This window comes from Manacus candei, unplaced genomic scaffold (genome assembly GCF_025592945.1).
Source record: "Manacus candei isolate 608988 ecotype Guabito, Panama unplaced genomic scaffold, ASM2559294v1 h1tg000069l, whole genome shotgun sequence".
Taxonomy (NCBI): Eukaryota; Metazoa; Chordata; class Aves; order Passeriformes; family Pipridae; genus Manacus; species Manacus candei.
Window position 1 is genome coordinate 1,473,183 of NW_026138117.1, and position 24,787 is coordinate 1,497,969.

Below are 24,787 nucleotides of genomic sequence, written 5' to 3' on the forward strand. Positions count from 1 at the left end.
CAGCTGTGCAAAAGCAGGAATTCAGCCAGGGAGGAACACACGAGCCCTTATCTGGATGGGTAATTGTCCTTTAAACATTATAGTCTTCAGTTGTGCCGGGGAGGTTTAGGTTGGACACAAGGAGGAATTTCTTCACGTAAGAATGGAATGGGTTACCCAGGGAGGTGGTGGAGTTGCCGTCTCTGGAGGTGTTTAAGGAAAAACTGGGCGTGCACTTAGTACCTTGGTGGTGTTCGGTCATAGGTTGGACTCCATGATTTCAGAGGTCTTTTCCAATCTAAATGATTCTGTGATCTGTCAGTAATTGCCAATTGCTGATCCCGGGTGATCCCGCCTCTGTAGGGACGTTTCGGAAGACAAGTGGCATTCCCGTGACAGGGGGATGCCGCAGCAGTGGGTGCCTCTTCAGGTGAGGGAGGGTCCCGCAGCGCCCCTCACACCGTTCCCCAGCACCGAGCCGGAGGGTGCGGGCACTGCCCACCCCTTCTCCCCTCACGGCGCTGCCCGCCATGCGCATGCCCCGCACCGGGAAGCCTCGCGAGAAGAAGGAGGAGGCGGCGGTGGGTCCCTGTCGCCACCCGGAGGTGCCGCCCTTCTGTCCCCTCCGGATCCCTCCGTATCCCCCCGTCCATCACGGCCATGGCGGCACCGCCGGCCTCGCCCGGCCCCCGTGGCCGCTTCGAGCAGGAGCAGGACCGGGCCGTCCGTGCCCTGGTGCGCTGCGTGACCGGCCTGCCCGAGGAGGAGCTGGGCGGAGAGCGCTTCCAGGCGGCGCTCAATTTCGCCTGGTCCAACTTCAGGTCAGCGGGAGCACTGGAGGGTCCCTGTGCCTGCGGGGTGTCCGTGCGCCGTGTCTGGGGGAGCACCGGGGCCTTTGCGAGTGTCTGTCAAGCGGTCAGTGACTGATGCTCCGTCACGTTCAAATCTCAGTCTTTTAGGGGTTTTCTCCTGCCCTGTACAAAGTCGCCTTCCAGCGTTTTCACGTAGGCTTCCAAATTTTTGTTTGTTGGAGGGAGGTAAGCTGTGGTTATACGTAGAGCAAGTAAAGAGGACTGCCAGATCGAGATAAAACTTCCAGCCAAGAATGGTGTGCTGATGTGAGACGTTATCAGTCTGCAGAAGAGAATGTGTTTGGTGTTTATTTGAGCTTGTCAGAAACGTGGTCTTTATTAACCTGTAATATATATTATCTCTTTCCCTTTAATTACACTGCCTCAAGTGTCTTTACTCAAGTTTTACACACTGTCTTCAGTTATCACAGTTATTGTTTCAGGGTCTTCTGCCAACTTGAGTTGGACTCGATGATCCATGTGGGTCCCTTCCAACTCAGAATATTCTGCGGAATCTGTGAAACTTTTACATTATATATTTCTCATTACCCATACTGTTGCTAACTGCTACCTCTTTGGAATCTTCTGTGCTTGTATAAGTTGATGCAGCAAATACCTAATCGGTGTAAAATCGATGCTGCTTTACATTTTTCAAGCTGATGAAGCCCGTTTTTGGGGGAGCAATAGCATAACTGCATTGCGTCTGCAAATCCTAACCACTAATAGGCTCAAATAAAACTGTTTTAAAATGCAAATCTCACCTCTGTTTTGCTTACCCAGTTGCTTGTGTAACTGTGTTCGTTTTTAGATTGAGGAATTGTTTCTTTGGTTTTGTTTTTTCTTTTTATGTTTGAAAACAAAATATCAGGAAAACAGAGCGTGCAGAATGAACAACAAACTTTTGACAGAGAGTGTAGGAAAGAGGAAGGGTTTTTAATGCCAGAATTGTTGTCCAAGAAATGATGTTGCCTGCAACATCAGCCTGAGATTGTCTAGTATCATATTTCCAAACAGTGAGACCTTAAGTTGTAGCAGAAACTCTCTTTAGTTTCAAGTTTGTGAAACTTGTGGTTTGTACTGCTAAATCTGATGATGTGTCTGTGCTGTAGTTCTCAGAGCCATCTGTTTATTTCCATGCAGCATGCTGGTCCTCTTTTATTTAGGATGTTCCCAACTTGCCTAAAAAAAATCGATAATTTTTTGTGTGCATCTGTTAGGGTCATTAATTAAAACTTTAAGTAATAGACTAAAGAATTTTCACTAGTAACTTCCCTGCAGCTTAATTTTTCTTTTCAGTGCAGATCCTTGGTTTGGGTTTTTTATTGTCTTTCTGATGTGAGGTTCTAAATCTTCCAGTTCTTATACTTACCACCCTTTTCCATTTGAATTAATTATTTCCTATTTAAGCTAATGTACTGTAAGAAATGACATAAGCTGTATTTTCTTAACCTAAATGCCAACTACCTGATCAGTGATACGTTTTATCATGCTTTTATTCCAAATCCTAATACGTACACAGCTGAAATCAGACTAATGACTCTCTAATTAACAAAGTATTTTTTTCTTTAATATTGGCCTATCTTCATCTTGCAGTGTTACTTGAGATCTGCCTACAGTTTCATTTTCTAGTTCATTACCTTGATGTTGAGATGACTTTATATTGTCTTTCCAGTTTCAGTCTGTTTAGTTTAACTTTTGCTCATGATTCCAATCCAGTAGTTTTCATTTCTGTTTGTGATCACAAGAAGTTTAGCCTTGTGTTCTGTATAGTTGTTGCTGGAAAAATTACATTGATAGCCCACGTATAGAGCGTCTTGACCTTGTGCTCACTACTGTCACATCTTACTTCCTGTTCTTTTTCTGTCTGTATCTGAAGAACCTATTCATAGCCTAATTTATTCTACAAAGTCCATCTTACCTTTCACGAGTTCTTATTTTGTCCCTGTACATATATACCTTTGTTGATATATCTGTTTTTATTTTTGATTAAGCTCTCTTTTCTCCTAGACACTCTCCTTTACTCTTTATAAAAAGGAGCTTCTTTTGGGTTTAGAGGCCTTTCCATGTGGGTGTTTGTTTTACCTGTGCCTGTGATGCAAGTCCCAGATAATTTTGGTGCCTTTGACAACACAGTTCTTGATCTCCTTGCTCCACTTGACTTAGGAGACAGCATACTTTAATTCCTTAGGTTGCTGATACAGTAGTAATTTTCCATTCAACTTAAAGTGCTGGTTAAATGTAACCTGCATTCAATTTTTCCGTCTTTCAGGTCAGTTGTAGTTAATCCTTCTTGAGCTAAAGAGACACCAAGATTTATTTTTGTTAACACTTAATGCTGTTGCTGCCTTAAATGTGCATTTTAAAACAGATAATGTTGTCTTCATGTATATAAATCAGCTTTATTTTCTTCCTTACTCAAGCTTCCTTTTAAACGTATTCTAATGCAGATTTCTTACACAGATTTCACCGTTTTCTTGATGTGAACAGTCATAAAGTAGAGAGGACAATAGAAGGGTGAGTTTTATGCCTGTATGCTAATAATGCATTGGTTCTCCTTTTTTTTTTTTAAGCATTTTTTATACTATTTTTATTATTAGAATACATGAGAAATTGATAATTCATTCTGACCTTGGAAAAGCTGCAAGCTGGAAAAGACTAACAGAAAAATTTCTGAACTTGCCACTCCCAAGTCTTGAAGAAACAAAGGTATGTGCGTTACAATGGCCGTGTTCTTCTTTCCCACCCCTCTTGCATTTGTACTGACGATGGGGCTTCAGTTGTAACATTGTGTTGGAAATTTCAGGTGACTTAGCAGTGGACTTTGCAGTTGCTGTTCAGGTCATGGATTTCCAGAAATGCAAATGCATTTATTGTCTTTTCGGGGTTTCAACACATGCAGTTTCATGACTTAAAAGGACATGATCTCATTGCAGAGCAGATGTTTTAGGGTCAACATTGTGCAAATGTTGTAGCTGGAGTCTAAATGAATCTAGATTCCTCTATGTTCTAAAACAACAAAGAACTGAGCAGTTCTTACTCTTTGCTCAATTTTTTTAACTTTAAGTAATGCATCTGGATGTTTTGGTTGTAGTGTTCCTAGCTGGAGTGCTCCTGTCCTGTAGCTTCCTTATTGAGACTATGTATGTGTTTAACCATTGATACACTTTCTGTCAAATCAGTTTAGGATATGGAATGGATGAATACAGCGAAAGTTGTCTCACTTAGACATTTTCCAGTGTAGCAGTGTAATAATGAATTTGATCTTCAAAAACTGAAAGTTCCCACTGTTGGGAAATTTAAGCTTATGATTCAAGAGGTGGTGCTCCATACAGTGATATTCTTTAGTAGAGCTGTGTGTTCTGATTTGCAGTCTGATTTTACTTCTCATTGAACTGATGATTACCTTTCTTTGTACTGTTTTAGGTTCCTTTTAATTTGTGGGGAAAACCCTGGAACCCTCAATAGCTTACACGTATCTTCAGTTATTATAATGTACTCTCTAGATTTTTGAAAACGTACCTTAAGTTGTGCTTGTTTTGAGACTGGAATGAAATGAAATCCAAACAAACCAACCCAAACACGCAAGCAAGCACTTAATACTTGAATGTTGAAAGTATCTAAGATTTTTCTTTTATTTTTCTTTTTAAAAATGCTACTGGATATGGCTGGAGGTAGATAATATCTCATATTTGGGTAGTTAAATAGCATTTAGTTTTTAGCAGTGGCATAACTGGGAAGATTGAGTATTTATCAGTTTCTCTGAGTGGTAAGTGAAACACCAGCTTACACGTGATTGTCACAAACACTTGTAAAGTCAGCAATGTTCAGTAGGAACATAGTATAATCCACATATAGTAGATGAGTATGATGCTGCTTTATCAACCATTTGAGTTATTTTTTCTAAAATGCGAGTGGATCTCATTCGAAAACAGTTTTGTAAGTGTGTTTATGTATGTGTCAAAGAATTTCCATGTGTCTAGATATGAAGTGGTTGGCTGAACAGCTCTGTAAAAGTAGAAATCAGGCCAGAGAAAGATCTTTCTATAGTAAGAAATGGTTGTGCAGATTGTAAGCAGATTTTAGTGAATAGCGTAATACAAATCTTTGGACCTTAACAGTGTTGGCACAGTATTCTAACCTGATTGAAGGCCTGTTTCACAACTGCATTAGTGGAATACTGGAGTTTAAGATTTGTCCTTAATAATTTGTATAGATTTTCAGATGTGAGAAGATAATGTGAACATAATATTAAAATGTAGTGATTTTAGCTAACCTCACTTTAGTCTCTGTTTTAAATAATTGGTCGTGCGAACAAGGGAATCTAAGACTTGGTTTCCTGCAGGCCTGTTACCTTTGTCCTTCCAGCTCATCCACGTTGATGTAGCTGTCCATTATCCCTTGTCCTGTGACTTTCACAGTACTTACATCTTTTCCATGTTCTCTGATTGTCAGCTCAGTAAGAGGAAGCTTATGCTGTGGCTACTTTTGAGGTATTTGTATACTGATTGGCTAATTAGTAGGCAGAAGAATTATGTGGCAGATGTTATTTTTGTAATTCAGGACTGGGGAATGGGAACTAATGGGTAGTATTCATGCAGATAATAGGCTGAGTTTGTTCCTAAAATCTTTTAGTCCACTTACAGACTTGCCTTTTTTTTTTTTTTACTATGTCTTAAAGACAGATACACACTATGCTATACTGTCTCTTCTATTGTGTTTGTCTGATTCTCCATCCAACACCACCTATGTGGAAAAACCAAGAGTCAAAGAAGTGGGTAAGTTTACAAGATGTTTATATTGCTAATGAGAGATACAATCTGTTAACGCAATCTGATAAGGACATTTTTCCTCTCCATTTTATGATCTCCTTCACTTCACATTGCTTTATTGGTTGTCTTCTTTATAATTTATGCATTTAAAATAGCTTGCAAATCCTTCCTATCCCTGTTTATGTTACATCACCTGGTTAAGTTTTCCAGCCATCAAAGTACCTTGGGAACTCTCTTTGACTTGTACCACTATCACAAACGTTCTCCACCCGTTCAACAGTGCTTACATGCGCAAAGACAGACAGTGGATTTCTATCCCGAGTCTCTGTCTTGCACCTCAATAACAGATCTGCTGAAACAGCTTTGGTGATGTAAATTCTTATGTTCCCCATATAATCAAGGAAAGGGAGATACATTCGAAGGTTTCCAGAGGGAGATCCCAGCTGCGTGCTTTCTTAAGTAGGGCTTTTTCACTCAGTGCCTGAAAATGAGGCTTGCGCTTAAGTTTGAGTGGATACCATCCCCCATTTGTTTGCAGTGTTGTATCATAGACTGAAAGAATATTTCAGACTAACCTAAAGAAAATCTTGCATCTTAAGATTCCTTTTTGAATGATCTCTGCACATTCCCTCGGCGGTGTTTTGAATGCACTTTCAGCCCATTCCAGGAATGTGAATATGAAGAGGTTATCTCAAACAACACTAATTACAGTTGAGTAAGCTTCACGTTTAAGATATAATATGTTGTAAGTGTGATTGTTACTTTTGAAGTATTGCACATCACATCATGGATATGTGGTGTCTTTTTTGGAGAGTAAGACAGTCCTTGATTTATGTTGTTTACAGTCCAGGATCCATGTGCATATGTAAATTGTACATTTAGAATGTTTCCATTGAGCTAAATGGGACTAGTCACAATAAGTGATGTGTTGCATTCTTGCATGTTTTTCCAAGATTGAAGTGTTGGGTACTGTAACATTATACAGATAAATGTGCCAATGGCACATGGTGTTGCATATTTGGAATGTTTAAGCAAAAAAATTGAGAATTAATAAGGGATATACATAGTGGATGCATCACAGTACATGTTGTGTTGGAAGTGCATAACCTTGTTAAAGGAACTGTGGTGTAACCTTAAGTGGAAGGGAATGCCTTCTATTTTAGGTTGAGGGTATCAAGGTAATTTTAACTTTGGAAGTGCTTTTAGAGGAAAAGAAATTCAGAGTTTTGAGGTATTTACTATTTTTATATTTATACTTCTCATAGAAAAGGAAGAAGAATTTGATTGGGGAAAGTATCTGATGGAAGGAGAAGAAATTTACTTTGGTCCTGGTGTAGATACACCCGTAAGTAATTTCTTAAGGTAAAAAACCCAAACTGTATAAACTCGTTTGAAGTATGTTAGAGACCTGGTTGAGTTGTCCTAGTTTGTATGCTCTGCATGTTGATTCCTGTAGGATTCCCCAATACATGGCTTAATACCATGAAATACACACAGACCCAAGCAGAAGAACAGTAATAAAAACACTTTTCTTTTTCACAATGTTTTGACTTAATCCTGCAATTAAACTGGCTGCTTCTTCTGACCCCTGCTTCCACCTCATCAGAAATTTCTGCAGTTCTGTGATCTTTTCCAGTTCTCTCATTTGCCTGGTTATTCATGTTATGCATAACTTAAATCAGTCTCTGTTAGATGGTTATGTTAGTGTCCTCTATAGTGGAAGAAAGAAGAGAATAGTTTGTGTTTGACTTGAATAGAAACTGGATATAGATCTGTCTGCCATATTGTACTGAGGTGTACTGGGGTTTGTTGTACTTAATAGGATTGGTCTGGAGAAAGCGAGGAGGAAGAAGACACTCAGCCCTTGAGCAGGGAGGACTCGGGTATTCAAGTAGACAGGACACCTTTAGAAGACCAAGATCCAAATAAGAAAACAGTACCTAATGTTTCCTGGAAAGGTTAGAATAAGCTGTAATTCTTCTGATACAGTCATACATACTGAAATTTAGCAAGCTAATGCAGCTTTATTTATTATTGTGTTTTCGATTTATAACTGTATTATAGGGTGCACCTTACTGTTCACTACTGATGGGGTTATATTATGGTAAAGAAGCAATATGAAAGGTTTGATCTGATTTTTGTTTTTGCTAAAGGAGAAGAAGTCTGTTTCTGTGGAAATATACGTGGATATTCCAATATAGAAGTGAAAACTTATATAGTAAATGTAGCATATAGTTGTGTAATAAAGTGTATAAAATTGTATAATGTACATTTTTATTTTTAAGTATGAGAATGCGGAAACAAAATTTGGTTGAGAACAGAAATAGTTGACTCAGTTCTGAGTATTAAATGTTTCCGAAAAAATAGTTTTGTGTAATTAAAACACTATTGGCTTTCTCTTGAGTAGCTTCAGGGAGTATTAAACGTAGCTGTATATTTTTTATAGAATATTGTAGGATATAGGTTACCTTTCATGTGACAACTGCACAATATATAAGCAGTAACTATCTAACTGGAATTAGGTAAAGTTCCCTTAACAATCACATTTAAGAAAATAATTTTAGGTAGTGTACTAAATGCCTAGTGAGAAGGAACATAGTGATGAAGATGATGATATTTGGCAGTTTACTTTTTAAATCAGCTTGTTTTTGTATATAGCACTTGAGAATTGCCTGAGACAGAAGCACATTTTCTGAAAAAAAAATGGAAACCATATAAATTTCTAAGCTTATAGAATCATAGTGTATCCTGAGCTGGAAGGGACCAACAAGAATCATCAAAGTCCAACTCCTGGCCCTTCACATGACAGCCCCGGGAATCACACCATGTGCCTGAGAGCATTGTCCAAACACTTCTTGAACTCTGTCAGGCCTGGTGCTTTGGCCACTTACCTTGGGAACCTGTTCCAGTGACCAACCACCCTCTGGGTGAAGAACCTTTTCCTAATATCCAGCCTAAACCTCCCCTGACACAATTTGAGACCATTCCCTTGTGTTCTGTCACTGGTCACCACAGAGAAGAGATCAGTGCCTGCCCCTTTTCTTTCCCTCATGAGGAAGTTGTAGACTGCAGTGAGGTCTCCCCTCAGTCTCCTCCTCTCCAGGCTGAACAGACCAACTTCTCATATGGTTTCCCCTCCAGAGCCTTCACCATCTTTGTAGCACTGCTTTGGACCCTCTCTAATAGCTTAATATCTTTCTTATATTGTGGTGATCAAAACTACACACAGTACCCAAGGTGAGGCCACACCAGCACACAGTAGAGCTTATTTTTTAGGACTTCTGCAATATTTAGGAGATGTGGCATTTCTTTGTAAATTAGTTTCTGCATGATGGTGTCATATATGAGTGCAGTAAAGTGTAAATAGTTGTACATGGTAATTCATTTGAAAAGATCTGCAGCTGAGCAGATAGGCTTATTAGTAACTTTTTCCTGTGTTTTATAAGCATTTCCTGTGTAAATAAAAATGTTGCTGACCATCACGTTTTCACAGTCGGTGAACCTGATGTCCGCAGCTGGCTGGAGCAACATGTAGTTCCTCAGTACTGGACAGGAAGAGCTCCTCGTTTTTCACATAGTTTGCACTTGCATTCCAATCTGGCTGCAGTCTGGTAAGAAAAATAGTATCATTTACATATTGCTTACTGGCATACAGTGCTAAATATTGACTTTATTAACCATCTTTACTTGGAATCATAATGATAGTATAGTAGCTGTTACAATTCACTTAAAAACAGAATTAAAGGGGTACAAATGGATAAGATCAACAAGTGAGCTGTTTATTGACTAAATGAACTTTATTAATAAATTCCTATGCTTTTATTTAATTTTTAATAAGTTTCTTGTGTCAGCTTTCAAAGAAGCAAATCTTACCATTGAATTTTGTTTGGCTTGACCCTTACGAAGGTCTTGAGGAACTAATATTGGTGGGTTGTAAGTGGTTCTGGAAGTGAGGAGTCCCCTAAAGTTTTTGTTTGTTTGTTTTTGTTGTCTCCTTTACAAAGTTAGTCCTAAACCCAGATTTTGTGTGGGGAAGGAATATGAAGCAGTATATTGCCATGATCTGCCATGGTCTTGGAAAGAAAATGAGAATTAAAAAAAATGAAAAAAACCTGGTTCTTTCCTGTCCCAAATTCTGACATATCAGTACTGTAGTAATAAAGTTCATTAGGTTTGTCTTTGATTTCCTTAATTTAATCAATTTCTTAATCAAGGAGCTGTTTTAGTGTAAGTTGATTATCTAGCCAGTTATAACCCAAATTTACAATGAATATTAGAAAATCAGTAACACGAATAAAGCAGCACTGCAGATGTATGTTACATATATGTGTGATATATACCAAGTTAAGTATTACTTAACTTGGACTTTTAAATTTTGAGCACATTTACATAACCTTTGCCACTGATGATATTATTGAGTAAAAATACTAAAAGTGTAAGTAATTGTTCTATACTTTGCTAAAATATGAAAAGTACTGTGGAAAGTTTACAAAGAATTGTGTAAGACAGGATCATAAGAGAAAGTTCTTAGGTGGCTATGAAAGTTTCCATTTCTTAAGTAGACTTTTGGGCGAAAGTGTGAACTTCCTTATATGGATTAGGGCAATTGATATTTTACTTTCTAGCTTAGTATTTTTCCCAGAAGGTAACGATAGTTTTTCACAGCGTTGAATGAAAAATAATTGAATAATCAAGGATCAAGAATTAAAAAAAAAACCAACAACCAAACCCCAAAACCCAGTGAAAATCCAGTACTTCAGGTATTTGCTACTTAATTGCTTGTCTTGCTGTGTAAGACTAGATGATATTTGAATGTTTTCCATAGTATCTTGCTTAACAATATGAAAACAAACTGTGCTTTTGTTTACATGTTTAAAATGTCCCCATGAACATCGAATCTGCTCAGATACGAGTAGAACAAAACTGAGCATTAGGATTATTTCTTCATTCTTATTTTCAGGTGATTCAGCTTGTATTTCAGCCATTACATTTTTTTCATTTCCTTTTTTTCTAAGGGATCACCACTTGTACACCAGTGATCCTTTGTATGTGCCAGAAGAGAGAACCCTAGTCACAGAAACTCAGGTTATACGTGAAACCCTTTGGTAAGAGCAACAGCACAAAGCTTGTGCTTTAACTTTTAGTATTTCTCTCAAGGAAATGAGAGATCTGTCTTTGAAGACATGTTTGAAGAATTATTACTGAGCTTTTAATTTGCACTGTTTCTGAAAAGAGAGATGCTGCATGTGTGTTAACCGTTCACGTTTGAGGCACTGGAACAGGTTGCCCAGAGAAGATGCAGATGCCCCATCCCTGGAAGCGTTTAAGGCCAGGTTGGATGGAGCTCTGAGCAACCTGGTGTAGTGAAAGGTGTCCCTGTCCATGACAGGAAGGTTGGAACGAGGTGATCTTTAAGGTCCCTTCCATTTTGCGATTCACAAAGAAGGAAGTAGTATACTACCTCTTGTTTGCATCACTTCTTTAGTTCTAATTGTTAAAAAGAACCAATTTGTTCTTATCCTGCCCCTACGGATTTTTAATACAGTGTCCAATTTTAGAAAGTGGGTAGAGTCATCCTATAGCTGGGAATTATCTCATCTAGAAAGAAACTGTAAGAAATGTTTGCTTGGTGCCTGTATTTAAGTGTTGTTGTTCTAGCAACAACTTACATTACCAATACCATCCTACTTGATCTGTGGTCTCCTGTTACTCAAAGAAAATAAACTTACAGGCAAGCGAGAGTTACTTCTTTTATTAATTATATAATTATAAGTGCATTAAGGGGGAAAATTACTACTCTTTTCATTTCTTTTCAAGGCTACTTTCAGGAGTGAAAAAGCTTTATATATTTCAGCTGAATGATGGAAAAGTGACTGTTCGGAATGATATTATTGTAACTCATTTAACCCACGTAAGTTGTTTCTGAATCTCAGCTGAATATATCTGTCATTAGAAAGATGTAATTTGGGGGAATACGAAATTAAACTACTTGTGGAAAAATCACATTTCTACAACTGTGTTTTTTCTAAAGTAAGGACATCTGGCTTAATAAAACTGAATGGGCTGTTCCTGTATCTGAGAATGTGATGAAGTAATAGCGATTGCAGAATTTTATAATATTTTAATTCATAAAGATAATATTGTAATTCAATTTTTAGGCTTTATAAAATACAGTTCTTATTAGATGATTCTAAAAAGTATGGTTTTTTTTAGAATTGCCTGAGATCTGTATTGGAGCAGATAGCAGCATATGGTCAAGTTGTGTTTAGACTACAGAAGTTTATTGATGAAGTGATGGGACACAGCCCAGAAAGCATAATGCATGGAACAGTTTCGACTCCAAAGAAGACTACTGAAGCCCCATTCAGAACCTACCAAGCTTTTATGTGGGCTTTGTATAAATATTTTATTAGCTTTAAAGAAGAACTTACTGAAATTGAAAAGTGCATAATCAACAAAGGTACAGTGTGAGGGAAGTTTTACAAGAGGGGGACACACAATTTAATAACGCTGACAAAATTTGCTTTTCTGTTGGATGTTCCTTTTATACATCTTGGTTTTTTGTTGGTTTTTTTTCCAGATAAAACAGTCACACTTTCAATAGTAATAGATAAGCTGTCTCCCAGACTGGCACAGCTGAAAGTACTTCACAAGGTTTTCAGCACAGGAGTAGCGGAAGTACCACCTGACACCAGAAATGTTGTACGAGCATCTCATCTGCTTAATACTCTCTACAAATCTATTCTTGAGTATGACAGTGTTGGAGAGGCATCTGAGCAAACGGTAGGAGAAATAATTCCTTCCTTCATAGAACAACACGCTAGAAGATTTAGTAATTAATGCATTATTGTTTTCTGACATGAGTCCACTCAACCTGGACAAAACTGGATTTACGAGAAGATCAGCAGCGGTGTTTTTTAGGACTGAGGGGAGGAACTGTGGGGAATCAGAGGCCAGGAAACTGTTTTGAAAGAGGGAACCTTGGAATAGGTTTCCCTCCTATTTCTACAGCTGCATAATTCAGTTACTGCTCAAATGTGGGGGTTTGGATTTTTACGTTAACTTGCTGATTATACTACTGGAAATATAGTCCATGTCATTATGTCTTTTTGTTTTCCTGTTTTCTATGTTATGGAACCACAGAATGTTTTATGACTACCCCTTACTGTTTGAGAGATGTTAGAGTGAAAAAGTGCTGTTTGGGTGTAACTGCGATTACAAAAGTAACAAGGGGAAGCATGAACAATACAGGCTTCCATTGAAACTACTAAAGCTGTAGTTGTTAGTTTAACATTCTATCTTTAAAAGCCTTAAGAGTAGTTATGTATATCTTATAAACTGTGATTGCACAACTAAGAGGTTAGGCTTTTCCCATACTGCTTTCAATGCTTAGTATAAAAACATTCAACCATTTTTATCTTTTTTCTTTGAATTCAGGTATCCCTTTTGTTCTCTCTCTGGGTTGAAACTGTGAGGCCGTACTTACAGACAGTGGATGAGTGGATAGTCCATGGTAATTTATTTGATCCTGCAAAGGAATTTATTATTCAGAGGTAGGGATGCTGATACTAAACACACATAATATTTAACATCCTTTTGTATGCTCTTTTTGGGGTTTTATAGTTTTGTTTTCAGTGCTACCAACAGGGCTGATCTCAACTTTTATTTATATGTGTGTTTTATTTTAGTTATCTAATTTAGGTTGTTTCCCATCTGACTTGAAAGACAAAAACTGAGTATCTGATGTAAGCAACACAAAAAACCAAAGTGAACTACAAATTTGGTTTCACCTACTCTGGAATTTTTCAACTTTCCCAGTAGTATTTGCTTCAGTGTTGTATTTTAAATAAATCTGCAAGTCAGTCACTCATCATTTTGACATTAAGGATGCATGCCACTGTGAATAGTTAACTTCCTGGACAAATTTAATTATCATTACTCTATTTGCCTTGTTTTGGGGGTTTATTTGGTTGTGCAGTTGTTTTATGTCCTCTGACCTGATTGTTTATCCTGCCAAAGCAATCATCCATTTCAGAGTGTCTAGATAGTTTGCGATATAAATGTGCTAATTTTATATAGTTCTAAAGTGCTTCATGACTGTTTTAAGAGAAAGGCAAAGCATAGAACAAAGATTCTATTTATCTCCTAGTAATGAAGTTTCATCTTTTGAAGAGGGAAATACTCAACAGCTTTTTATTGCTTTGCAGAAACAAAAATGTTCCAGTTAATCACAGAGATTTCTGGTATGCTACCTACACATTATATAGTGTGTCAGAAAAGACTGAGAATGAAGAGAAGATGAGTGATAATGCCAGTGCCAGTTCTGGCAGTGATCAGGCCCCTTCAAGCAGACAGCACACTATGGTCTCTTTTCTGAAACCTGTGCTAAAGCAAATTATCATGGCTGGAAAATCCATGCAGCTGTTGAAGAACCTTCAATGCAAAGATGGCTCTCCACAGCAGGCTGCGTCAAGAGGTGAGACATCAGTTTGTACCCTCTCATGCCTTAGGGTATCTAACAGTATGGGTGTATTTTTGGTAATAATGTCAGTATCGTGGTTGGTAACTTGAGGTCTTACGGAAAACATTCTTCCAATGCAAGCAAGTGAAAAGAGCAAAGTAAATAAAGCTGAGTGTTCAATTTTCTTTTTATTTCTGTAGTTTTTTCTTAAGCTTCTTTTCATGTACTTGCAAAGCAATTTTTTTTTTTGTTATGAGACAAAACCAGCTTTTATGTTCTAATAGTAAAGGTTTTTTTAATAAATAATTGTTCTCTATTGCTAAGTGGTTCAGTAATTCTGAGGTAGCATGTGGAATTTATTTTTTTTTTAAAGCTTACTCATAAGTAGATGAAAGATATTTGGATATCTAGGATATTTATCCTGCGTGATTGTAAAGCATTATACAACATTTTAACCAGTGTTGGAACTTTTTTTGGCCTTTTTTTTTTTTAAGGAAACAATCGTTTTCATTTTGCTGTTCCTTGATGTTTAAAAGTAGAGATAGTTAAATTATTTTAGAGACTCACTCTGTTTATTTCCCCCTTTGATGTAAGAGTATCATCTATTCTAGTGAATAATGGAGGGTTGTTTCAGGTGCTAAAAATTAACTGCCTTTGCAACTGAAGTAGGAAGTTGTTTAACAGTCTCAGAAATATTTCATATTTCAGATACCCATTCTGCAATCCATTTGAACATATGCCTGACCTTAGGCATTTGACTACTCCTGTCATTTCAAATATGTATTTGGGGGTTGGTTTTTTTTTCTGAATAGTGGCCTAAATTTACTATTTTAAAAGTTAGCTAGTGAATGTTGGACCATGGAGTTCTTCTTTTAGTTCAGATGATGTTTTCTCTTTGAAGAAAATCTGACTGTGGAATGTGTTGCCCGATTCAGATGCTGAACGGAAGAGTTTATACACGCTGTTCTTGGAATCGGTGCAGTCTCGCCTGCGGCATGGGGAAGAATCTGTTCCTGATACTATTACAGAACAGCAGGCCACAAAGCAGAGCCTGATAAAGATGCAGTCTATAGCGGAAAGACACTTGGAACTGGATGATGTCCATGACCCACTGCTGGCTATTAATTTTGCCAGGTAAATGAATGAGCTTCCTGCTGCATATTTGAGAGTAATGTTCTGCCTGGTGACTTTTGGTAGACCACGTTTTCATTGCTGCTGCTCCTGGAAACAAGCAAGTGCAGAACAAAGAGGAGCATCAACAATCAGTGACAGAGGCTAAATGGGCACTCCCCTTGTGCTTGGTTAAAGAAAAATGTGCTATTCGCAACTGGTAGCATAGAAAATTGGAGTAGTCTCTATCATAACAGGCTTTTAGCAAATAAGTGGTATAATAGGGAATGCCATTGTAAAATCTGAACTTTTAAATTAGTTTGATTGGAATTTGCACACAACGTCCTTGATTTGCACCATGGATATTCTTAGCAGAATGCAACTTCAGTTGTGCTGTGTTTAAATAATTTAACTGTAAAAACTTACCAAAATTCATGTTAATGGCATAGCAATTCTTCATTCTTTGTAATGAGGGAGGTCCTGTAGAGGTTATAAATGTCTTGGAAATTAGCAGGAAAGGCAAACTCTGAAAATCTCATTTATTTTGTGATTGCGAATAAGAAAATAGCTTTTTATGTTTTTCCTAAATACTAATTGTCAATACCACCTGGGGAGTCTTTCTGCTGTGCCTTTTGCAACCGGATGTGCCTGTCTCATATTGGCTTTTTTAGCCACCAGTGCACTTGTGACAAATGTGGGTAGAGCCCTCCTCAAATCTTCGTTCGCGAAGCCCAGCCATGAAAAATGAAATTGTAAATATACATGTTTTCATCTCAGTCCTAGGAGGAACATGTTGTAAAGAAATCATAATTAATAGCAGATAAGACTTTATTATTTCCCTTGTTCATTGAGACTATTTTCTTTGTCAAAACTGCTACATTAATTCCGTGTCTGACTCATCCAGTCTATCAAGGCAATAGCTGTTATGAGCCAGACTTCCTCTAACAGTGGGTTCAGCTGGCAAGTAGCTTTTTACAAAATATTTTAAAAATTTGATCCTTTCTGTGCAAAACCAATTAAACTTACAAAATGTAGACTACAGATACTCGTCTTCCCATCACATAATATTACAGATAATATACAGGGACACCATAATTAAGATGCCTCAAACCAGTTCTCCATCTGTGGGGTGGTTTGGGTTTTTTTTTTGTTTGTTGTTTTGTGGTTGTTGGTCAAATTTTTACTTTGTTTCTTTAATTTTATTTTTCTTTCCTGGGAAAGAAAACTGCTGTATATGCACAGTAGAGTTTTAAAAGTTCCTATGACAATGGGTTTGCTTATTAAGCTGTACAGTGTTTGAACTTGATGTTTTTCAGAATTATGCCTTAAGCAATTGTGATTATAGAATGCTGTCCTTTTTGATATTCTTGTATCTGGTGATACATAAACAGTATGATGGATGACTTAATAGGCTTGATATGTACTCTTGTTATGAATCAGCTTTTAGTACTCCTGCACCATGTATTTCAGAGCAGAGGATCCAATATTGATAAAAAGTACAGCATTGTTTTATGTATTGTATCAGTAATGAGCCTAAGCAGTTTCTTTTATTTTGAAGACTCTATTTGGAACAGAGTGACTTTCATGAGAAGTTCACTGGTGAGGATGTCTCTGTGGATAGATCCTCAGAATCTGTGACCTGCCAGACTTTTGAACTGACATTGAGGTCTTGCCTTTATCCGCACATAGACAAGCAATACTTGGAATGCTGTGGGAATCTGATGCAAACTTTAAAGAAGGATTATAGGTAAGAAAATAGATTTGTTTTTCCTTACCTTTTTTTTATTACCAGTGGTATGCCATCACTAAAAGAAGCAATTTTATCTTGTGTTTCTATTTCAATTTGATAACCAACAAGAAAATCATTAGGGAGAAAAGGGGGATCTAACATGAAAGACTCTTGGGTAAAAACTTGGTCTAGCTTAAATCAACAGCAAAGCTATCATTTATCTTCAGTAGATGTTCAGTGGGGAAATTGTTTCAAACAGTTCTTCTTAATAATGTTGTCATTTGAAGTTCATTTTAGGGAGAGGGAAAGATTTCCAAACTATGCTGTTTCTGACAATTACCTAGCTGGTGAGATAGCTGAATACCATGAGCACTCCTGTTGAAGTTAGTGGGGCTGTTTAGGCTTACAGGGAAAAACGCAGTCATTATTTGGTTTTATTTGAATGTATGTGAAAGCTCTCTGAGGGTTAAACAAAGGATTCACTGTGGACCTTGTTACATTTGTGTCCAGTACTGAGTTCTTGTAGTGAAGAGTTTTGTGTTTTGGGTTCACTTGTATGAGGCAACTGAGGAAATGTTATATGTTTGTTCCTGTTTAGGCTTGTAGAATATTTGCAAGCAATGAGAAACTTTTTCTTACTCGAAGCTGGAGATACCATGTATGACTTCTATACATCTATTTTTGACAAAATTAGAGAAAAGGAAACTTGGCAGAATGTTGCTTTCTTAAATGTTCAACTACAAGAAGCAGTTGGACAACGCTATCCAGAGGACAGTGCAAGGTAAAATGCAAAACATGCTTTAGTTACGTTTCTTTCACACTTACCTCTATTAATGTACTTAACTTGCATAGCACAATACTAATTATTGTGTACTCATTAAAATAATCTGTTTTAATGAAGTTTTGAGCTGTTGTCATCTTTTCTACCCAAGTCCTCCAGATTAAATCAGACTGTTGGTATTTAGCAATAAGAAATAAAACCTAATAAAACCAATTACGAATTTAAAACAGATTCTTATCAATGACATCACTTGTTTCCTTGCATAGGTTGTCTATATCATTTGAAAGTGTTGATACAGCAAAGAAGAAACTCCCTGTCCACACCTTAGATGGTCTGACATTGAGTTATAAGGTAATGAGTTAATATGGCAGTAGTTCTTATTTTAGAACAGATTTGAAATGTTGTATTAAAATTACTTATACTTTCTGTCTGATTATCCTCTCTTCTTCTTAGGTTCCTTGGCCTGTGGATATAGTTATAAGTTTAGAGTGCCAAAAAATTTACAATCAAGTTTTTCTGCTCTTACTGCAAATAAAGTGGGCCAAATATAGTCTGGATGTTTTACGATTTGATGGTAAGATACTTCTTCAATGAGAGATGCTCTATATGGTTTGTATTCTAAGGACATAAAGAGTGTACTGCTTTCTGCAGTAAGTAGTATAAACTAGTTAGAATTTTGATTAATTCTATAAAATATTAATCTGTGTTAGCATTGCAAATTAGATATATTAAGCTGGGTATGTTCTTCACTTCTTTTCAGCTTCAGGGATAACACTATTCAAGCATTCCCTTGGTCTCTTTGATTCAAGTCTAGTTAGTTATATTGGAAACTTGTTACTTCATTCTTCAGACCTTGCAGTTGAAAGGTCTGTTCACCACACCCTAATGTTTTTCTTTATGTATAGTCCAAGTTTTTTTGTGTAATACCTTGCAGACAGGTTAAGAAAACAAGATGAAAAAAATACTCTGTTTGAGATTGAAACAGTAAGCTGTTTGGGGATTATAGAGATTTCTTAGTATTTCCTTCACCAGATTAATGTGTATACTCTTCCTGTCCCATGTAAAGTGGATACGGACTTCGTGTCTTGTAAAAACAAATTAGAAAGTTGGTGGGTTCATCTATGATTTGACCATCACTTAAGTAATTATCTTCTCAAAAGCACGTGGCTTTCTTCTGTTTAAACTTCATGGGTGTGACTGCTTGAGTCTTTTCCCAAAAAGACCAATACTCTTGCCTTTTTTTTAGAACTAATCTCTGCTGCAGAAAACCCACAGGTTAAGGAAGGAACGTCACTAGAACAAGGAACGCGTCCTCTGTTTGGAGCGCAAACAGAAAGCATAAAACAACAAATACATCGCATGTTCCTCTTAAGAGTGAAACTTATGCATTTTGTTAACAGCCTGCACAACTACATCATGACAAGGGTTTGTCTTATATCACACTTTAATTTATATTAAGAACTTGTAACTGGAGATGCAGTATTAATTTTTCTTTAAAATATATTTTAAAAAGTGCAAAATCTAAGTATAATATCCTTCCTGCAAAATGATTTTGAGCTTGACGTGTTTTAGTTTTAACTTGGCCATTTTAATTCAGTAATTCTGAAAATGCTTTAGGAGTTCTACATGCACACGATTGATCTTTGGATATTACTAGTTCGTTTTGACTCTTTGTCCCAGTGGTATATGACTGAAGCATAGTCATGTAAAAAGAGGTTTGAGTAAGCTGTTCCTCTCTTTAAGAACTGTTTATGCTGATAAAAGTGTTACTGCAGATATTTTAGTTAAATGAATCCTTCTCAAAAATCTCTAGCACACATTGTATACTTACCTTCTTGAATATAAAGGCAGTGCCTATAGATTTATATCTGCTCTACTATTGCCTTTTTTGCCTTTAGTAAAATTAATATGCTCCAGTTCCACTTCTCCAAGGATAGTCTGTATGTCCTTGTGTAGTGGCAGTATTCGTATTTATATGAGGAATGTTGTTGTGTAGTGAGAAGAGCTCAAAATGTTTGCTATTGATAGTAATTTGGAGGTTGATCCTAAAATTTGAGAGGGAAGAGCAAATGAATCATGCAGTTTCAGACTCTTAAAAATATATTGGAAGAGAGTCATAATCACATGTGTGCAACAATGAATTTAATAATGGTCATCTTTTTAAGATTCTTCACAGTACAGGCTTGGAGTTTCAACATCAGGTAGAAGAAGCCAAAGATTTAGATCAATTGATAAAGATTCATTACAGATACCTATCTACAATTCATGATCGCTGCTTACTGAGAGAAAAGGTGGGTAAAAACTTAGCAAATTTGATATGTTGAGTTTAGCAGTACAAGAAAGTAGTTCAGTAGTAATTATTCTGTCTATTTTGCAGTATCCTGAGCAATGTATAGGTACTTTTGAGGAAGTGGTAACTTTTCTAGAGTTAACACAGAGACTGAGTTTCCCGTGCTGGTCTCACTTCAGTTCTGTCAAGGAGAGAAGATAAAATTAAATCCTTTATATTGGATATTACATGGCTCGTTTGTTTCTAAGAGATAGGAAGTTCTGAACAAGCTGAGACATGGCAATGTAAGGAGGATTATACTCAGTGGTATGGCAGGAAATGGATGTACATGGATATAGCATTGAAACCTTTTATCCCTCGTACTGTCTGTGCATAGTCCACATCGAAGTAGTCAGCTGCAAAATGAATTGGAGAACAAATGCAAAACACGTCTTAAATTTGGAAGAATCACATTGTACTTAGGAGATTGTTTTTACAGATCAGATTAAATGGCCTGTGATACCTTTGCATTGCAGCATAATAATGCATGTTATTATGCTGAACAATGAATTTCTGACTTACTCCTTGTGTTTTAATTGTTGTTTTAGGTGAGCTTTGTGAAAGAAGCTATAATGAAGGTGTTAAACTTAGTACTGATGTTTGCAGACCGTTGGCAGGCCGGTTTGGGGGCTTGGAAGTAAGTACACGTGCCTACAATTCTACATGGTCATATTTTTGAGTATGATTTTGAATTATTTTAAGTATGATTTTGTGCCCAGAACTGCACACAGCACTCCAGGTGAGGCTACACCAATGCTGAATACAATGGGATAATCACCTCCTTTGACTGTCTGGCTGTGTCAGACACTCAGAAGTTGATTTATGGTCCTGAAGCCAGCTGGTGTGGACCGACTCACTTCGTGTTTTTCAGGACTAATTCTCTTTGGCACAGATGCTACCTAGAATTTGGATACCACTCCTGTGGCATTAGGAAGTTGCTATTTTTGGAGTGCTTTTCTCATTCAGTGTGTCAGAACTAATTTGTGAATGCTGTTAATAAAGACTGAAACTCGGGGCATGTGATTACGTGCTCTTGGATGTCACAGGAGAAAGTCATAGCTGGTATAGTGTCATCTGTATCATCTTGGGAGAGGGGAAAAAGGAAAGGAGTGACTATTGTGAACTGTGTCTTCTCCCTTGACTGGTGAGTGCTAGCTGACAGAGTCCAAAGTGGAATTCAAGAGATGGCTGATAGTAAAGCTGTCCCTGTTTTACTGGCAGTGTAGGTTTACCCCAGGTTGCTCTGAAGCAGTAGGGACCAGGAAAGGCTGTCTTGATATACAAACATATGTAGTAATAAGAATTGTCAGTTGGAACCATAGAGTTCCTCCAAATCACTGCAGAGATTTCTGAGACAATGAGGAAATTATTAGTGCGATTGTGATAGTGCTCAGATGCTCCTGTGAGAATTTTCTCTGTTTTTTAGGAGTATCATACTCAGGCATAACTGAAATATTCTAAGTTCAAGCCAGAATTGTATATAAAGAGTACTTTTGTCATTTACTGTGAAATTTCGGTCATATTTTGAAGATAATGTAGTGGCTGGTCTGTTAAGCATTCCTGCATAACTGTTTTGTAGGATGGAATCCATAGAGAAGATGGAATCTGATTTTAAAAACTGTCACATGTTTCTTGTAACTGTTCTCAACAAAGCTGTCTGTCGAGGCTCTTTTCCTCACTGTAAGTACATGAAGCTTTTTACATACCTGCACTTACATAAGTTTGCTAAGAATGTGTTTATATTTTAATCTGTATTAATGTTTGTCAGTACATCTTATATGTAATTTTGTCAGTTATTCACAGAGGGACATGAAGACTTACTTCTTACTAAGATAAAGTCATTTTTTTTTTAGTGTATTTGTGCCAAGCTTTTTCATGACAGCTTTCTTCAGTTTATCTGCCTTCTTGATGAGAGGAAGCTGATGTAGCCAAGCAAGTGACAAGCAGTTTTCTAAACTACTGAAACTAAGTTCTGGGGTCACAGAAGAGCATTCTTTTTGTTCTTATTGAATGACAGCTTTGATACATCTTGAGCAGATAAGATTTTAGTATTATGGTGCCTCAGCTGCAACTGCACTGAGCTGTTGGCTCTGCCTGTCTGTTGGAAGTTACTTCCTTGGTAGTAGAAACAGCAGAAAATGGTATGTCTATGTTTCTACTTACAACCTGATAATAACTTAAATTGTTAATCAGTGCCAGTTTGAGTTAGGGGGGGACTGCTCAATGAGGTTTGTTGGTATGTATATGTATTTTCTAACCACATCTACAGATAGAGTAGGAGACATGACTTAGTGGTGGACTTGGTAGTGTTAGGTTAATGGTCGAACTTGATGGTTTTAAAGGTCTTTTCCAACCAAAATGAGTCTGATTCTAAAACAGGTAATATCTGACATTGCTGCTACTCAGTCTACAAGAACTATCTGTGAGATCAGCTTGCTGTATATAACTCCCCACAACCTTTATTTTTCTTTTGTGTACAACAGTATTTCAAACAAAGGAGCTAATTTCTTTCTGGTTCTTACCACATGAAATAACTAATGGATAACTGATGGCAAATGTGGTGAAATATCGTCTAAACTGTCAGAGACTAATAAAATATCTTACCATCTTAAGTCCTGAAGTATTACAATTTAAAAAACAAACCAGTATCTTCCTTTTAAATGACTGAATTGAATATTGCAATAAGTATTTGCAGGCTGCTGCAAATGCAAATATTAACTACTTTTTTATTGTTTGTTTCACAGTGGAATCTTTAGCTTTGTCACTGATGGCTGGCATGGAACAAAGTTAATACCCAAGTCTGTTGAATTAATGAAGAACTGAAAGCACCATTTATGTTGAAATTCCCATGTGTAAAAAACTGTAAGCATTTTGCACTCCAGTTTAAAATGTGTATAGCTAAATGATGCTAATGGTTTGGAGCTGTGTAACATATTTTAAAATGTAAATAATGTACAGGTAAGTGTATTGGTAGTGGCAGTGTTTGTATATGCTTCAACATCAAAAAACATGTATAGTGTAAAATGCATTCTGTGTAAACAATCTTACTTGAAAATACATTAAATATATTTCATGCTGAAAAAAGGATTTATTTTTTCTTTAGTTATGAGTAATTTATAATTTACTTTTTCCATTATTTTTTCAGGTGTGAATAGGTCACAGAGTAGTGTGGAGTGGTGTGACTCAAATCTTAGTGTTCAGAAAGTTGGTCGAGTTAATTACTGGCTTTTTTAAAAAGGCTAAGAAGCATGCATCTTATTTGCATGCTTACTAATTTGAGTGGTAACTCTTGTCAGTTTAAGTAGGATCAAGATTACACTGTGTAATATACTAATTTTAACTGTTGGATTGTCAAGATGTTTCAGGGGTGGTCAGATATGATTTGACCTTTATCCTCCTTCTAAGCCTTTTGCAAACAAACTTTACATCTAATAGCTAATCTCTTGTAAAGTAGTAGATTGTGATACAGAATGGTACATTTCTAGACAAGTAAATGTGGAACTTGTTCTGCACAAGACAACTTGCCCTGTCTCCTCCCCATTAAAGTTTCGTTTAAATTCTCGCATCAGTACACCTGCATTAAAAAAGATAAAATCAATCATAGCTATTTACCTATTGATTTATTTGAATAAATAGAAGATTTAATAATAAGAATTTCACTGTTGTGTGTGTTTCTGCTGAAATCCAATCAGTAACTTAAGGTTTGAGGGCCGTGTCTGCAAGGTAAATGAAGTATGTTACTACCAACTGTGAGACTGTGTGGCTCATTATAAAACTATTTTTTCAGCTCTAAGCTAATAATTACTTTATATGAAAGTGAATATTTAGGTTCTTGTTTGAACAGGAGATCTCAGAAGGATCTTCCAAGTTATAGCCATGAAATGTTTTCAGGAAAAGAAATGAGTTTTTTGAAAAAGTATAACACTGGAAAACCTTCTGCTGCCCTGTAACATGTTTTTTGTTTGAGTGAGTGGAGGTTTTGCTTTAGAGAATGTTTTGTTTGTATTGTCCTTCACTACCACAAGACACACTTTTCCAAGTGAATTTGTTTTGTGGTAGGTGGACACCTATTAAAAGTAATTTGTACTTCCAGTTTGCCCTGGCTGGTTCTCATTTGAGATTCCATATTATTTATTGCTAGCAGAGACAGTATGGCCTTTATTAACTGTTTCTTGCTCACTGAGAGCACAATTGAATAGCATGCTAACAGTTTTAAAAGGCATACTTTTACTTGAAAGTTCAGCACTTCCATGCACTAGTTCATTATGTTTTGAGTATATGTATGTCTTGGATTCTCTGCTCGTAAACAGTCTAACATGGTGGCTTTATTTCTCCTTTCTATACAGTTGTTACCTTCAGTGAAATTCCTGCTTTTCATAGCCTTACCTTGGATAATATTGGCTAGATATGGGAGAAAAAAAATCCTTCAATCCTTCATGTTGTTGAAACAGTAATTCCTAGTAAATCCCTTTTCAGATTTTACTTATTTTATGTGAAAGACCCTATGCAAGTGAAAGATTTTGTTGTTTCACCCAATTTCCTGTTTGGGAATTAACCTTGCATTCTGCAGAGAAACTTCTATGCACTTTGTAGACAAGTGATGTCTGCATGCCATTTATTCAGGCAACTTCCAATATTTGCACATCTGTCATCAAGAAAGCACAATGGAAAATCTGGCTCTGGCAATGCTTACTGATTCTAGTCAGGGACATCTTCCACATTTAACATTTGGGTGTCAGTAGTACTTGACCAACAAATCCCCTTGAATGAGTCCATCT

The 24,787-nt window shown here is 36.9% G+C and overlaps 1 protein-coding gene across 1 annotated transcript; it reads left to right on the plus strand.

Annotated features, from left to right (window-relative positions):
• The first annotated feature begins 544 nt into the window (after positions 1–544).
• Positions 545–22,852, plus strand: TUBGCP5 (tubulin gamma complex associated protein 5). The gene is made up of 23 exons (XM_051806901.1): positions 545–800; positions 3,291–3,344; positions 3,428–3,536; positions 5,509–5,605; positions 6,865–6,944; positions 7,422–7,557; positions 9,093–9,210; positions 10,615–10,704; positions 11,417–11,510; positions 11,813–12,059; positions 12,180–12,382; positions 13,037–13,152; positions 13,807–14,075; positions 14,996–15,194; positions 16,729–16,917; positions 17,498–17,680; positions 17,947–18,031; positions 18,134–18,254; positions 18,927–19,105; positions 19,846–19,971; positions 20,558–20,646; positions 21,589–21,689; positions 22,754–22,852. The coding sequence occupies exons 1-23, from the start codon at positions 640–642 to the stop codon at positions 22,798–22,800; spliced, it is 3,093 nt and encodes a 1,030-aa protein (XP_051662861.1). The 5' UTR covers positions 545–639; the 3' UTR covers positions 22,801–22,852.
• The last annotated feature ends 1,935 nt before the right edge of the window (positions 22,853–24,787 follow it).